Source organism: Dasypus novemcinctus, chromosome 5, assembly GCF_030445035.2.
Source record: "Dasypus novemcinctus isolate mDasNov1 chromosome 5, mDasNov1.1.hap2, whole genome shotgun sequence".
NCBI classification, from domain to species: Eukaryota; Metazoa; Chordata; class Mammalia; order Cingulata; family Dasypodidae; genus Dasypus; species Dasypus novemcinctus.
The window spans coordinates 106,330,129-106,347,097 of record NC_080677.1 but is presented as its reverse complement, the minus strand read 5'-3'; the positions used below and the strand labels follow the sequence as shown (position 1 = coordinate 106,347,097).

At 41.4% G+C, this 16,969-nt stretch overlaps 1 protein-coding gene across 1 annotated transcript in view; it reads right to left on the bottom strand.

Moving 5' to 3' along the window:
- Positions 1–16,969, bottom strand: part of SND1 (staphylococcal nuclease and tudor domain containing 1) — a 450,188-nt gene that overhangs the window by 394,929 nt on the left and 38,290 nt on the right. Inside the window, exons 3-8 of the mRNA XM_058297330.2 lie at positions 10,486–10,606; positions 5,956–6,034; positions 3,194–3,354; positions 2,334–2,425; positions 1,619–1,777; positions 295–401 (exon numbers count right to left, since the gene is read on the bottom strand). Of these exons, the coding sequence (XP_058153313.1) occupies positions 295–401; positions 1,619–1,777; positions 2,334–2,425; positions 3,194–3,354; positions 5,956–6,034; positions 10,486–10,606 (719 nt within the window). The remainder of the gene's footprint in view (positions 1–294; positions 402–1,618; positions 1,778–2,333; positions 2,426–3,193; positions 3,355–5,955; positions 6,035–10,485; positions 10,607–16,969) is intronic.

Genomic DNA, 16,969 nt, shown 5'->3' with positions numbered 1-16,969 from the left:
TACACCTGCTCTCGCCTGCCTGTTCAGGAGTACTTGTGAGGCAATTTATCTTCCTTAGGTGGGTTTCAAATTTATTTCATTTCAGATGCCTCAAATGTGGAACTTAATTGGGGAGCTTGAAAAAAGCCTAATAAGTAAGACATTCCTCAATGAAATCCTAGCTTCATCTGGATTTCTCTAATCCTTTACTGAAACAGATACTGTCATAGATAGGTGAAAGGAGATCACTGGATTTCTTCCCCTAAGGATCCTTAACAAGATTCTTCATTGGAAAGCTCACCCAACACATCTTACCTTTCAGCTGCCCTCAACTTCTCTGCACCCCGAGTGTAAACTGCAATGGACCAATCCACACAGCGTGCAAAACCTTCCTTCAGGAGAAGCTCTGTGATGTTTCCATTCTGAAAAACAAGGCACAGGGGAAGTTAGGCACAAATTAGATTCTATTACAAGAGAACCCATTTCTCTCAACTTCTGGAACAATTAACATAGCCACAATCTATTTGGCAGCTCATTTAAAAAATAAGAGTACATGCTCTCATTAAGTAACAACCCCAACACAAGAGACTCCATTCTGGAGCTCCTCTCAACTGCCTTGGCTTCACATCCCCACAATACCCTGCTCAGTAACTCTCACTTAACAGGAGCAGGATAAATGTTACTGGCATTGAATGGAATTGACATTTCAATAGCTCTTCTTGTGGGCAGAGGAGGATGTTAATCTTTAGTAGAGATTATGCCTATTTTTCCCTTCCCTGAGATCAGCACTTCCTCCCCTTTTCAAAAGGGGAAAGCTGAAGAATGGGCTGAGTAGGGAATAACTTAAACTACATTTTGCCCAATGAATTACAATTCATATTCTACTATAACACAGAGCCATCTGCCAGGGCACAGCCAAACAGCTAGCATTCAAGAAAAAACAGATAAGACCTTGACACGTTCCACACCAAGCCTCCAAGCCTTCTCACTACTGCCATTTTAAATCTGAACTGGACATAAGGTTACAAGAAAGAAAATCCATTTAACAAGGTCATATCCTGCCAAAGAAGAGACAACCAACCAAAGTGTACAGTACGGTAAAACTCCCCATAGTCAGAACTAAAAGAATATAAAGAACCTATTTTCTACTTAAAAGTAGAGTTAGGAGGACACTGCATAAGGCCTGAAAGTAAAAAACAGGTTTTCCATAGAAAAGTTTCCTAACAATAGTTTTAATACTCCAAACAGTTGACTTTTACACCTACATGCAATCCTATTTTACAAGTTTCAGTGCCACTACTAATCAATGTGGCAACCTCCCAACACTACTGGCAACTTTTAAGGCCAATACTTTGGAATATAAGTGACAGGGCTCTCCCTCTCCCTTATAAACCAATACCTGATACTAATTTTCTGAAAGTGAGAAGTTGAACAGATTTGTCCAATTCTATCAGGTAACTGATACCTTCCCCAATGAAATTCTCAAAACCAGTAGGTGATAATCCCGCCAAGACCATTAAATGGATCTTAAATACAGAGCAGAACAGAGTACAGCAAACTGCAGCCCTTCAAGCCCCAGATGAAGCCCTGGCCCCCCTACTCCCAGCCCCTGCAGTGCTCCCTGCTCAGGCACACTTACAGGATGAAGGATGGTACCCAGAATATTCTGGTTGTGGCAGCTCTCCAGGATGATCTGAACATCTCTCTGGAGCAATCGCGACTCAGTAAAAAATTTGGCTTCTGCAGCAAAAGGCTCTGGTGTTTCACTGCCATCTGCTTCCCGTCGAAAAGTTGGGCACTAAAGCAAAAGTAAGGCAGGTGAGAAATGCAGCCTCTCACATCAGACTGAGACTTCAAAAAAAGCAAGCACCACAAAAGCTAGGCTGAGGAAGGTCTCAAATTAGAACCTTTTAAAATGTTAACATTTGGGGAATCTGGGTGAAGGATATAGAGAAATTATTTGGGCTGCTTTTACAAATTTCTGTAAGTCTGAAATAATGTCCAAAAAAAAGTTTAAAAAACTGCAAAAAACAAAAGGGATACTTTAAGACAACCCACACTCAGCAAACTTTAGAACTCCTACCCCTCCTTTCCAGATTAATAGAGTCAACAATCTCTCAGCATAGCCCACTCCAAACAAACCCTGATTACCAAAAAAATAAAAGCTTATTTTCTCCATTTACAATTGTCCCTCTGCAAAGTTTAAACTAAAACAAGTATAACATATCCTCAACAATGTTAATGGTCCCGACTAGGAAGAAAGAACAGGTCCAAAATGACCACGTAAATAATCAACCCATAGCTGAGCACCTCCATAAACCCTATACCCACCCTGCAGCCCCGTGTGGTCTGACCTTGATCCCTGACAGCATGACTGTAACCAGGTAGTTATCTGGAAGAAGCAGGGCCCTGACCACACTGCCATCCCGCACGTGCTCGATGATCGCTGCATGACAGGAGAAATAGCCTAAGTCATTAGCAAAGTTGTGCCAGGGATAAACAACACCCAATCATTTCACATTTAACTCAGGTCCCCAGTACACTCAGTAAGAAAGCCTCCCTGTAAGAACTAATGAAACAAGTGTTCACACATTGACTTTTCCACTAACTATTCCTGGGGAATATAAATCAGACCTACATTTTCTGAAACTTCTCGGAGCTCAGGGCTCATGCCTAAACTTTGCTGTCTGTAAGCAAGGTTGCTCACCTATGGACCAGGTACTCAGAAGGTCCTGGCAAATAATAAACAATTCAAGATTGGTAATAATTTTATTTCACTGAGTCTGCAGCTAACAAGGACTCAAAGTAGGGCCAAAAATTATAGAGCATATAAATATGTATACACGTTTATCTGTATACAGTGTACATGTCTTCTACTCCCAAAGTTCAGGGGTGATATTTAAGTAGCCATCTTTTAGAGAATAGAAGATCCCCAATGTGCAAAATACCAATGATTTACTAAAATACCAATGATTTACTACCATGCAACAGTAAGGGACAAGCTTCTGCAAAACACATCTAATGTAACCTCATGAACTGAATTCAAGATCTCTTTCTAAATACTACGGTGTTGTTTTAACCTCATTGGTTTCCTGTGAATACTAGGTAAGTAAAAGAAAGTTTCTCTTTCAGATTTCATAAAACTGAAGAAGCAAGGATAGGAAATAGAAAGAAATCACCCAGAATCAGTTCTGTCCTTTCCCTCCAACCTTACCATTGACAGGCTTCTGGTGGTGTGAGTCCACAAAGTGCCGTGGGTTTTCAATGGTATACTTGAGGTCCCGGATAGTATGTGAACCATTTCCCTCACTCCACATCCCTTTCTTGGCTGCCTTTGCTTGTTCCTCACATTCAGAAAGCCGGTTCTGTTCAGGACTGGGACATGAAAATTAAAGACCTGTGGTTAGTGAGTTCACAACAGAAATATGAGGCTCTTCTTTGACTCTGGGTTTCTTTGGCATCTTCTTCACATGAGGAGACCAAAACTCGCCCCCCGCCCCCGGATCTACAACCCAAGCCTCAAACCAGAAAACCACAATGAGCGCAATTTCCAGATTCTAGACTTCTTCCCTCAAACCTGAACTATAAGAGCATTAGATGAAAAACTTCAGAGAACACATATTTTAGTACTGCCATCATCAGTAGTTAGACAAGAACAAGGTGGTGCTCAGAGGTGAGCTGCTCCAGGGGGTTTAACTTCATTTAACCATCCCAGATTCAGGAACTGGAATCCAGGACCAGCTTAGCAGGACTCGGTGCAAGGAAGGTAACTAAGGACAATCCTTACTCTCTGCCAGGCTAGAGAACAAGGTTGGGGGGTGCTAAGAAAATACTGTTACTACATATAACATCACCCCAAAACTAACTGCCCGTTCAATAAGGCCAGCTAAGCAAAAGCAACTTAAACAGAAGACTCCTATTTCATCACAGAGGAAACGAAACTACATACTAAAGCAGCCAAAAAGTGAGTAGACAGAATCAAAGCAAGTGGAAAAAAAAACTCTGCATACATAGTCTCCTTCTCTCATATTTAAACTAAAATGAACAGAGTTTGCATCAACTCAAATACCTGGTATTATCAATGGCGTTATGAATAAACTGAATCTGTCACCTTAATCAGTAGAATTTCTAGGCAGGGATGATATACAATTTCTCACCAGAAATCTTAAACCACCACCCCGCCCACCCACCCCCTGCAAAAAAAAAACCCAAAAAAAACAAAAAGACAACTACATCCTCCAGGATCCAAATTTGCAGTCAAAATTAGATGAAGAAATGTGGCTTAAAAGATAGAAGCCAATGTAGAAACTGAGAAAAACAAAACAAAGACAAACAGACATACAAACAAAAACCCTTAAGTCAAGAAAACCTTAGAGAAAAAAGAGAAATTGGTATTCCAGGAGAAATTTCTTCACTGAGATGATACAATCCTGTTGTGGCTTCTTCATTCTGGTTGCAAACTATATTCCTAAAAACATTACAATAGTAATCATGCAGCAATTGTCTTTGAGATACACTTCAACATGCTTCCAAAAACACCATCTAAAATAAATGTCTTAATTCAATAAATCCCCATATGCAAACATCCCAATTGAAGGTTCCGGCAAATGTCCCCTTGCAGTCACAAAGGACCACAGAAGTATACATTGAATGAGTTGGGGCCCAAGGGCTATGAAGGCAGGAAAAATGCGAAAGGTACATTTTTGCCTTTGTTCATTCTCTTTATTGCAATAGTTCAGGCCATAACTTAACTAAAGCCTTTTCTGTAGCTACATATAATATAGCAAGGACTTAAGGATTTAACAGTAACTTTGCCTCCAAGCTACTGATGTAGCCTGTCACTTTTCCGAAACTAAAGTGTTAATTAAAGCCAGCAGCAATCCATCCTGCTGAGAGCCCACGCTGGTGAACTCCAACATGACACATGTGTTAGAAACCTTACATGGCTAACATTCTTAACACTCATTTCTAACAAGCTCACATTGCCATTAGCTAATCAAATACACTTTTACCTACTAAAGTATCTACAGATTTATGGACCAAAGCAGACAAAGGTTCTGAAGATAAATTTTCCCTGACTTTCAAAACAGAACTAAGGCCTTGTCAGTGTCCCCAGATTCCAAATTGCAGATTTTGCCTTGTATTCTATTTTTCCTTCCTACTTATTTTTCACTGTGTTTATTTCTTGCACCTGAAATAAAACTCCAGGGAAGGAGATGTGGCTCAAGCAATTGGGCTCCCATCTACCATATATTAGGTCAACGGTTTGATGCCCAGGACCTCCCGGCGAAGGCAAGCTGGCCCATGTGTGCACAGAGTACTGTCCCATGCAGGAGTGCTGCCCCATGCAGGAGTGCTGCCCCACAGGGAGGGCTGGTGCAGCAAGATGATGCAACAAAAAGAGACACGGAGGAGAGATAATAAGAGATGCAGCAGATCAGGGAGCTGAGGTGGCACAAGAGAATGGAATAATACTCCATATCTACTTACTTACTGGTTTTATTGTCTGTTTCTCCATTAAAATGTTAGCAGAGGCTACATCTGTTTGCTGACTGCTATATTCTCAGTGCCCAGAACAGCCTGGTACACAGCAGGTGCTCAAAAAATATTTTGCAATGGATGGATGGATGAATAAATACTCTGAAACTAATTACATATGACATGTAACATAGTCCATTTAACTCCTGTGACTATGAAGAATAGAAATGCCTAATTCTCAGTCTGTTTTTAAAGAAGTCACAAAAGTCAAACATCACTCATGGATGCTAAGTGATAACCTGCCTCAGAATAACCCACACCTTGGAAGGAATGTCTGAGAAGCCATGACAGCACCTAAAGTTACCCATTTTCTGCCAGGGGCTGGGATGAAAAGGCAGCAAAGAGCCTGGTGGTTGACTACTCAACCCCCTCAGAGCAACCACAGCTCTCACAGTAAAACGTAAGAGTCAGAGAGTAAGAAGAGTAATAAATACTTACTTATTGGCTCTCATGCCTTCTCGTCGAGTGGCCAAGCCCTCCGCAACCAGAGACTCTGCAATGTTTTCTCCATTGGTGTCTGAGGAAAGAAGCAGGAGGCAAAAGAAGAGAATTAAATACAAGATCCAACCCTGCCTCTGATAGCAATAGAGCTCAAATGAGACCACTTTTGACCTTAGCTCTTCAAAGAGAACGATGCTGCGAAAGAAGTGGACAAGGTAGAGATGGAGCTCTGGGATTTTCTGAAAACCTTTTCTCCCAAAATGTCCAGCCTCTAGGACCCTAAGGTCTAAAATAAATCTTCTCAGGACTTTGTTTCTAATTTTCTAGTGTATCTCCCAGGCCAAAGGCAATCTCAAAAACTAAAGGAGACAGACAAGAGAACAAGACACATGGAGCAGTCCAGGAAAGTATAAAGAGCACTGGCCTAAGGAGTAGAGGCCTGAGGCTGAATATAAATTCTACCATTTAACAGCCAGTGATCTTAGACAAACAAGATACTTAACCTCTTAGCATCTTAATTTACTCATCTATAAAATAGGGACAGAACTTGTCTTGATGAGTTCTTTTGAGAATTAAATAATAATGTTTATAAATCATCAAACAGTGCCAAGCACATAGCAGGAATTAAAAATTTTTAAATTAGGCCCCACACCTTGTACAATCAGATAGATTCATTTAGGACTGTCTATCCCACTTTACACTAGGGGCTCCAATCCAGTCCCGGGATGTCCTATTATCTGCTCCAATGTTGGAGAGAACCAAGATGAGCTATATTGTTTGACAAAGACTTTCTCTTGCTCTCACAGAGAAACTGAGCGAACGGCATCTATATTTCTAGCCTCTCATACATTCGAGCAAAATGAAGTTAAACATAAAACCCAATCTGATGAGGTTCTACCCGGGCACTTGGAACATTAATTGCATTCTCATGCTCTTGAAAAAGCTTTAGGCTCTGTGTAGTCTCCTAAATCTTGCTTGTCAGCCAAAACAATAAAGGGAAACTTCCTATGAGGGAATCACTGCATAAAAGTCTTTCATATGGCAGAGAACAAGCTCCTAGATAAACTGAAACACAGCAGTTGCTGATGGGTAATATCAGCACAGAATAAAACTCCATAAGATTTATATTCAGTAAATGATACATCTACTTCTGCAAGTGATTAAGTACACACACTGCCCCCACACACATCCTAAATGCCTCACCATCAGCACAACCAAATTTCTGCAGAAGCTGATGGTAAGCCTCTTTTCCTAATACTTGAGGTGAATGCTATTTATTCAAAGAATGCTTAGGTTCAGAGGCTGAGTTGGATCACATGACCTTTTCCATCTAGGCTACTACTGTGCCTAGACACTGACGCAGAGCTGTCTGACATTAGTTGTTTTATTTATTTATTTATTTATTTATTTTATTTCTCTCCCCTTCCCTCCCACCCCGGTTGTCTGTTCTCTGTGTCTATTTGCTGTGTCTTTGTCCACTTCTGTTGTTGACAGCGGCACAGGAATCTGTGTTACTTTTTGTTGCGTCATCTTGTGTCAGTTCTCCATGTGTGCGGCACCATTCCTGGGCAGGCTGTACTTTCTTTCATGCTGGATGGCTCTCCTTATGGGGCGCATTCCTTGCACGTGGGGCTCCCCTATGCGGGGGACACCCCTGCATGGCACGGCGCTCCTTGCGCGCATCAGCACTGCGCATGGGCCAGCTCCACACGGGTCAAGGAGGCCCAGGGTTTGAACCACGGACATCCCATGTGGTAGATGGACACCCTAACCACTGGGGCCAAGTCCGCCGCCTGTCTGACATTAGTAAACACTAAACTGTTTCTATCATAGCAACAGGTTTCCCAAAACAACAGAATTTCCAAAGATTGGAAAGTCAAAAGAAAAGATTCCACAAAGGTATGGTAAAAGTTGAACAGTATGGTACCAAGAGGCCAGGGGGTAGAAAGAGGGAGGCCCAGGAAAAAACGAAGTAAGTGGCCATCAAACTAGCCCATTGATAGCAGATCCAATAGGTCTCAGACATTGTCTTTAAGCACTCCAAACTGCTGTCAACAGGCCCACTTCTAAAAAGTGAGTTGTTCTGACTTTTCCTTCAAAAAGGAGAATATACATTCCCTTGGGCCCTACTCCTAAAGAAGGCAACTAAAGGGGTGGACAGAAAACTAAAACAGAAATTTGTTGGCCAAGAATCTGATTATTACTTATAAAATTATGAATCTGATCAAGTCACAAATATTTTGACTCACTCCTTATACTGGGGATGGTACTCAGAGCAGGTGGATGACTATATTCGTTCTAAAAGTTGAATGACTAACCATCTTTTTAAAATAAATTCTAGGTTATCACAAATTCTCAAATTCTCCCATTCTCCCCCATCATAGTAAATAGCCATGAATAGGATAAATATATGACTAGTAAATAAGTCACTGTTTCCTTTCATTAGAATTAATATTAAGAGCTGGGTAAAATACATGGGTGAAAATATTACATGCTAAGCCATTTCTTTATCTTTAGAACTGAAAGATGTAGGTAATTTCAATCATCTCTTAGGTACATCTTTATTGATCACCTACATGTGTCAAGTCTTCTTCTAAACACTAGTATATTAACATACTAAATTGTATCCAGTTTGTATTTCGAGTCAGTTTTAAAAACTAGCTTTTATTAAACAATTTCAGATCATTTTAAATGTCAGCTTCTCTTAACATAAACCATTTGGCCATTTTAATCTAAGACCAAGGTTATTTATGAACTCTAAAGAGGTGGTCTCCTTATAGAAACATCTGAGCCAGCAATTATCTATATTCCAAGGAGGTCTCTTATGAGATAACCAAAGATTGAGCAGTTGTTATGAAACTGAAATTTTTTAGGTAATCTTATCCTTGAACTGCATTTTTTAAAAAAAGATTTACTTTATTTTTCTTTATTTATCCCACCCCCCTTCCCAGATGATTCTCTCATCTATCTGCTTATTGTTTACTCGCCTTCTCCAGGAGACACTGCGAACCAAACCCAGGACCTCCCACATGGGAGGCAAGTGCCCAATGGCCTAACCCACATCTGCTCCCCGTGGGCTGCAGCATCTAATGGCTTGTGGCATTTGCTTGTTGCTGCTGGGGCAGCATCAAGCTTGTTTTATTTTAGGAGGCACCAGGACCTGAACCAAGAAGCTCCCGTGGTAGGCGGGCACTCAACTGGTTGAGCCATATCCACTTCCCAATAACTGCATTTTGAAAACTGTGCACTTCTATTAGCCAGTAATGCTTAAGTTTCCTACAATGGTGTCTAAATTATGCATAAAAGGCAAATTCGGTTAGTTCCTTTTCAAAAAGATTCCATGTATTCATAAAACTTTCCAGTCAATCAAAAAACAGTGTCATTTTCTGGGAGGGTGAAAAACATGTTTCTCTCTCTATTGTAGGAAATTTGGCAAAATGCCTCCAAGGTCATTTCTAACTCATTTTTCTAAGATCTCCACAATTAAAATCATAGCATCTTAAAGATGCTATTAGCTTTGCCACATTCTACAGTTTGCTTACAATCATCACTACCTATCCAGTCAAACAGATTATTTAAAGCAATTCAGTTACATAAGCTATCAGGAAGGTTGCTATATCAAAGAATCACAGCAACTTTTAGAAAGTATCTGTTCCCAAAGTAATTCCATATGAACACAATTTGATTATGTTCATCAGGCTGCTTTCTGGAGAACATTCTACCAACTTTTACAGGTTCTATTTCTGTTCAAACTCTGTTCTTCAACATTATCTTCCCTCTACAACCAGCAAAAGACCAGCACACCTAACATCCCATGAGCCATCTTCCCTACCTAAACAATAGGGGTGTTTGTGTGTGCATGCATATACGAATATGTTTACTGAGTACGCTACACAAAGCTAGGTGCTTTACATATACTATCTAAACTCTCCAAACAACTTGTAAAAAACAGAATTATCTTCATTTGACAAATGAAAGAACTAGGGCTTTAGAGAAGTGAAATAAGGATATATTGCAGGAGAGCCAGTATTCTAATCCACATCTATACAACTCCAAAGCCGTGTTCCTTCTATTCCTCTACAAAACATGTGGGTTGCTGAAAAACCAGAGGCCCTAAACAAATCTTTCTTTCCTAAAGAGTCCCCAGGAGGAGAAGAAAAGCCACAAGATGGATACAGGAAATAGAAGATAATAGGAAATCTATAGGAATTCAATTAGCACTGTGATCTAGAAGCACAGAGCCACTGAGGTCCAGGAGTGATGGCCTAAATACAAGAATACACTACATACACCCAAACCAGGCCAAGATAGCAGACACAGAAGTAAACAAGGGGAATGTAGAGGGCGTTCCTCTGAACCTAAATGCCCTGTGTTCCAGCACCCAAAGTACTTCCAATGACAATGACAGCCAATTGCCCTGGAGCTACCTACATCAGAACCCACACTGGCCTTACACCAGACAAAAACTCATCTTCAGAGGAGCCTGAGACTCTCAGAAAAATACATATTCTTCTCCTTCCCGCTCACCTTTTCCAAGGTAGATCATGCCATACTCTCGCCCCTGGGGAGTCTTGTTTTCTATAGTGAAACAGACTTCCTTCCCAATCAGTTTCTTCCGAAGGAACTCTCGTGCAGGAAATGCCCAGGGCTGAAAGACAAAACAAATGTGTCACATGGGAGCAGCCTAGTTCCAGACCACAATCAGCACTTCAAGCAACTTTGTTCCTTCAATAAATGTTTGAGTATCTAACACATCCTGGCCCCGTGCTAGACACCGAATATAAAAATGAAATGCACACAACACAGATCATATACTTAGTGGGCTCAAAAGAAGATGGGACTAGTACAGACCCTGAAAACAGTTTTCCAGACACTGGCAGGAATACTTTCTCCCCAATCACTATTCAGAGTTACAGCTTTCTTCATGAATAATAATAATCAACACTTTTCTATCACTTACCATGTGCCAGCCACTACTCTAAATGCTTGATCTATACCAACCCACTCCCTGAAATGGGGAGTCTAGGCTTAAGGAACCCACTGAGCCCAAGGGAAATCATAAATAACCACCACCTCCATTTGCTCACCTCCTTCCAGTGTACAGAGCACTTTCACTAACTATTAAAACAGCAGGAGTGTGCCCAAAACCTGTTCAAGACAGTGCTGAGTGGTGGCAAAGATTCCAGAGCTATTATTACAGGTTAGCCTTCAGCTCAAGGAAGAGAATTGTTTATGTCACTTTCCCATCTATTTCAAGAATAGCAACAGAGTTGAGAAGGACAAAAACCACGTGTCCCAAATGCCTTCTCTTCTACTTCTGCTCTGAAATTGCACCAGTGGGACCCTTTACAAGTCCCAGACTCTTGAGGAGAACACCAAGAGCAAGACCTGGTAAGGGATTATCTTGACATTTGCGGTTCTTCTCTCACCTATTCAATACCCTGCCCAAGGGGAGAGTCATACATATATCTACACACTGAGAAGAGTCTCCCTGTGATTTCAAGGCAATCTGCAAAGGGATGGTGCTGCCCTATCCCCAAGCCCATCCCCTCTAGGATGGTATATACAAAGGGAGGTGTCTCTGCTGAAGCAGCCCTGTCAGTGGCCACTGGCACCAATTTAAGAGTCTTGACCTGGGTCAATGCCAAGTTCTCTTATGACAGAAATGACGAGGAAGGGAGGAAGAGTTCAGTGAGCTTATATATGGTCAGTAAGAGCTCACGTGCAGAAAAAAGCAAAGTATAAAAAGGTTAAGTGATAAATGATACACACAGATTCCCTTGTTTTACAGATTTATTTTGTTTATTTATTTCTTCCCCCTGTTGTTTACTGTGTGCTCGTCTTCTTTTTAGGAGGCACTGGGAACCAAACAGGGGACCTCCCATGTGGGAGAGAGGGACCCAGTAGCTTGAGTCACCTCTGCTCTCATATTCTCTATTATATATTCCTGAAGCCATAGAACTTGGGCTACACATAGTAGAGGCAAAACAGTAAATTGGTGGCCTGGAAAGAAAACCTCTGCTACCTTTCCCAGTCCATCAACATTATTCCATGGGTTTATTCAATTTTTTTTCTACTAGAAAAAATTTTTTCTAGTAGGAAAAAAGTACCCATTAAGACCCTCCTAGAAACCAGAAGCCAATCAAAAGGTGGCAAGTTCACCAATCCACTGAGCTGCCATTCACAAAAACAGTATTGTTACATAGCAACAATTGTCAACAGTTCTAGGAAGAACTGATCCTGAGTAAGAGCTCTCAAAAACACAAAAACCAGCTCATGCTCACTCATCTGATGTTCTCTTCCTCAAGGCAAAAACAAGCAAAAGAACCAGTCACTCAATGGCAATATAGAGTTCACCATATTTTTATGTCCAATTTTTACTCCTTGCACCACTCCCTAAAAAAGAAAAAAACAAAAAAGTCTAATGACTGATAAATGAACCGAATTATAACCACATCACAGAAATCAGTAGTGAGCCAATTAATAGAGCCTCCCAAATTTTTATTGCTTAAGTTGATCCTTCACTGATCGACTTACTCTAAAAGCATCCCCTGCGATAGTGATGCTTAGGATTTAACCTGGGGACCACACAAATATCTAAAATTCAGTAACACACTGCTTTCCCAAATAATTTTAAAAGCTCTGGCAAGACATGGGCTCCTGAAAGAAGCAGAGACTGGTGAAAATTCATTTATCAAGGGTCAGTTCACAGGAAAACATCTAGCTTCTAAGGGGAACCCTTTTTTTTTTTTTTCCTACTTCTTTTTTTTTTTAATTTTTTATTGATTTTGTAAAAATATTACATTAAAAAAAAAATTATATGAGGTCCCATTCAACCCCACCACCCCCACCCCACCACTCCCCCCCCAGCAACACTCACTCCCTTCATCATGACACATCCATTGCATTTGGTAAGTACATCTCTGGGCATCTCTGCACCTCATGGTCAATGGTCCACATCATGGCCCATACTCTCCCACATTCCATCCAGTGGTCCCTGGGAGGATTTACAATGTCCGGTGATTGCCCCTGAAGCACCATCCAGGGCAGCTCCAAGTCCTGAGGGGAACCCTTTAATTCCTACAACCAAGCAGGTCTCTATACACTTTTAAGACTCAAAAGAACACATTCCTCCTAAGACCTCATGTTTTACAGCTGGTCAGTCACTGGGGCAGCAAGAGAAAGTCAAACTGCAGCTCTTAAAACAGAATATACCTAACTCTAAAAGAAAGGAAAAACGAAACAAAACCGCCAGTTTTCTGCAATCTTCCTTTCTTAAATCAGCCTTCTCATTTGTGTTCCATCTGGGTTTGTAAAAATTCAAAACTAGACAAGATATCAGCTAAGAAAAGAGGCAAATGGGCAACTTAGGGAGCTATGCAGGAAAGCAAGCAACTACATCACTCCTCACAAAGGCAACGGAGCACCCCAGGACAGAATCCTTGCACAAGTGAGGCCAGGGTTCTCCATTTGTCCACACGGTAGACAGCCAGGCAGAAGGCTATCCAGAGAAACTGCCCCAACAGGACCTCCCAGAACAACTCTGAGTCAATTACAGGGAAATTTGCTCAGAGTATTTACCGCATAAGGCCCAGAATGGCCTGATGGGAAGAATAACTGTGGTCTCTGCAAATGATGCCCTGGAGCTCCATCTCAAAAGTGGCCTGTAAGTGGCTGAGACTCCAAGCTACATCTTCCTGTTAGAATGCACAGTAGCAGGCAACCTGGCAGCTTGATCTCAGCTTCCAGACTCCAAGCAAGGTTCTGACATCTACCACACTGAAATGGAATTTTTAAATTACCATCTTCTCTTTGGCCCAGGTGTACTACCTAAAATTACTGGAACAAGACTGGATCTCAAAACAATGTAAAACCAGAAAATTAGCTCCTTTCATATGTGGCCCAAAGCTCGATACTTCCTGTGCCTCCTCCTAATCACCCCAGCCATACCACCTGTATATGTAACTAACTCCTCTCTGCCATCTCTCTCCCAACACCCCAATCCACAAACGCTTCACTGAGCATAGAACCATGACATTCACTCATTTCTATATTCCTCATGAAACCAACACAGAGCTTCACACACAGCAGAGTTCAATAAATCTGTGGGAAATAAATCTGTAATTCCCACAGTGCCCATCAATGCAGTATCCAGGCTGCCTAGAGTAGCTAGGCAACACTGGGGATTAGTCTGGAACAAGGCAGCGACAACTAGGACATACAGTGGAGCTGCCTTTATTGCCACAGGATTTAGGAGAGAGCTAAATTTCTTTGAAAGAAGATACCCTGAGGGAAGGCAAAGAATAAGCAAGTGAATGAAATTTGAGACAATAATACAAAGGAAAGCTAATAAGTAGTAATGCCCTTGATCCTACTTGAATATGAAAAAAAAACTAGGCATCATCCTCCAAAGCAACAGAAAGCCAAAGAGTTCTGCATATTCCAAAGACCTCCAAAAAAGGAGATTCTCAGGTTCTTTCCCTCATCAGTCACTGTCATGTGTATTCACTGTATACCTGCTTTGTGCCAAGTATTTACTAGTTACCAAGATAGGAGAGAAAAGATCCCTTTCCCTTCAAGGAACAGATAATCTAGTAGAGAAAGACACAGAAACAGAAAAATATATGCTATAACTGCAACAAAGATGGGGTATGAAAGATTTCAGGTGAGACTTCTAAGAGGAGCTTGAATCTTACAAGGTCACAGGTGTTCACCAAGCAATAGAAGTTGGGGGGAGGTCGGGGGACTCCTTCTGGAGGGAGCAGCACAAACTGAGGCATGAAGAGGCAGGACTCAGGTGGCCTGTTAAAAGAGCTGAGTACACTTCAGCATGGTTGGGGTTTAGTATCCTAGAGCAGTTCAGGAGAACAATGAAAGTCAAATCAGAAACGGGCTTTTATCCCAGGTAAGGCATTTAGACTTGTCACAGCAGTAATGAGGAACCCTGAAGTATCTGGGAATGGCAGGAACCACCGAAGTGTGTGGGAATAACAGCGAGCATGGGAAAATGAAATTATGTTTCAAAAAGATCAGGCATGCAACTGGAAAAAGACCATGACCAAAAAGGGGAAAAGGTAATGACACAGATATGAGACTTCAAAATGAGTGGGGAGGTCATTCCAGATGTAACGCTTATGCACGTCTCAGCAGGATCTCACTGATTGTCAAATAGACACTACCCCAAATACTGGGACTCCTGAGGGCTCTGGAGACAACCAGGCACTATGATCATGGCAGAGAGCTCAGGAGCTGATACCTTGCCAGTGGGCCCTACTTTGGGGTTTGTGCTCCCCTGTGTGACAGAAATGGACTCAGTTGTGGTTTCCCATGGCTCTTGTGTCCCCTCTATTTGAACCTATAGTTGGTGCTGGAGTTGGTACGTGTACATCCAAGAAACCTGAATCTTTGGGAAGTCCATGTGGTGGCTGGGCCCTGAGCCTCAACGGAGTTGCAGCACCTACTCTCCAGTTCATTGGACTCACCCAGGACAACTAACAAGGAGGTGATGATGGACAGCCACCATACCAAGGAACCAAGAGAGTTTACAACTACAAGCAAGAGAGTCCCATCCATCAGTCATATGGGACTGAAGCCCTCTCTCAATTAGAGGCTGAATGTGCATCACCATCCCAGAATCCTTAGGACTGGGGAATGAACTATGGACTAGAGTGGACTTACTGGTATTCTACTATAGACTCATTGTGATTCTAACAATGAAGGAACTTCTATCATTGATGTGGAGGCAGTGGCCACTGATGGTTCTGAGGTCAGGGAGAGAGAAAACAGGTGTAATATGGGGACATTTTCAGGAGTTAGGATTGTCCTGAATGACATTGCAACAATAGATATAGGCCATTGTATATCTTGCCATGACCTACAGAACTGTGTGGGAGTGTAAACTACAATGTAAACTATAATCCACACTTCATGGTAATACTCCAAAATGTGTTCAACAATGGCAATGAATGTCCAACACTAAAAATAAATAAATAGTCTCCCCACCAACAAATGGGAGATAATCCCAATATACACTTCACAGGATTGCTTTGAGTGTTTATTTAGATAATCCATGTAAAATGTTAACAATATAAGCATTCAATTACTATTACCTATTATTATTGTTTAAAAAAATAAAAAGATCTGGCAGCATATGAAGGAAGTATTAAAGGGAGGGAGAATGAAGGCAAAGAATCTACCATTTCAACACTCTAAGCCCACTATCAGAGCAGTAAAAAGAACAACAGAGTTATAAAGAAGTTTCAAGGATGGATAAGGGAGATTTTAAGGAGGCAAAATCTCTAGGTCTTGATAAAGACCTGTGAGGGTGGGAGTGGGGTGCTGAGAAGAGGATAACAGAAATCAGGTTCTTATCTGAGTTACCACCAGTTGGCCTCACTGGTAATGCATCACAACAGCTTTGATGGCAGAATAGGGAAAACACCAGATCACAGCAGGGTGAGAAGAATGGATTATCAGAAAGGAGAAATATTGAGACTGGGCAAGGAGGAAATCTACAGCTATCACCTCACAGGAACCTTGAGGAATTAATTAGCAGAAGAAACTTACTAAGACTGAGTTCCTCAGGAAGACAGACAAAAAGCTCTATACTGTATAAATACATGGAACTATAATGTGCTAGAACCAGACTATTACATGGTATCATTTCATCTAGGATAGTTCTGGTGATGATTTACTATCCTGTCACATGGGATACAGTTAAGATATTTTAGAACAAGTTCCAACTGGCTTTGTGTTTCTCTGCCCTAGATTCTCATCCACCACCAGGAAATTAAAACCCAAACCTTCTTTCTGAAAAGCTACATTGCTTCTTCCTTCTGAGAAATGAACTGGTAATCAACTCTAGCCAGTCGGGGTCAAGAATTTTCCTGCAGAAGCAATCTGTTACATAACACACAATTGGAAAGTAAAAGAACTATTCAAAATGTTCGTTCAAAAAAACTTAGCACCCAAAATTGAGAAAGGCTGAGAGGGATTCACCTTTCAGTGCATG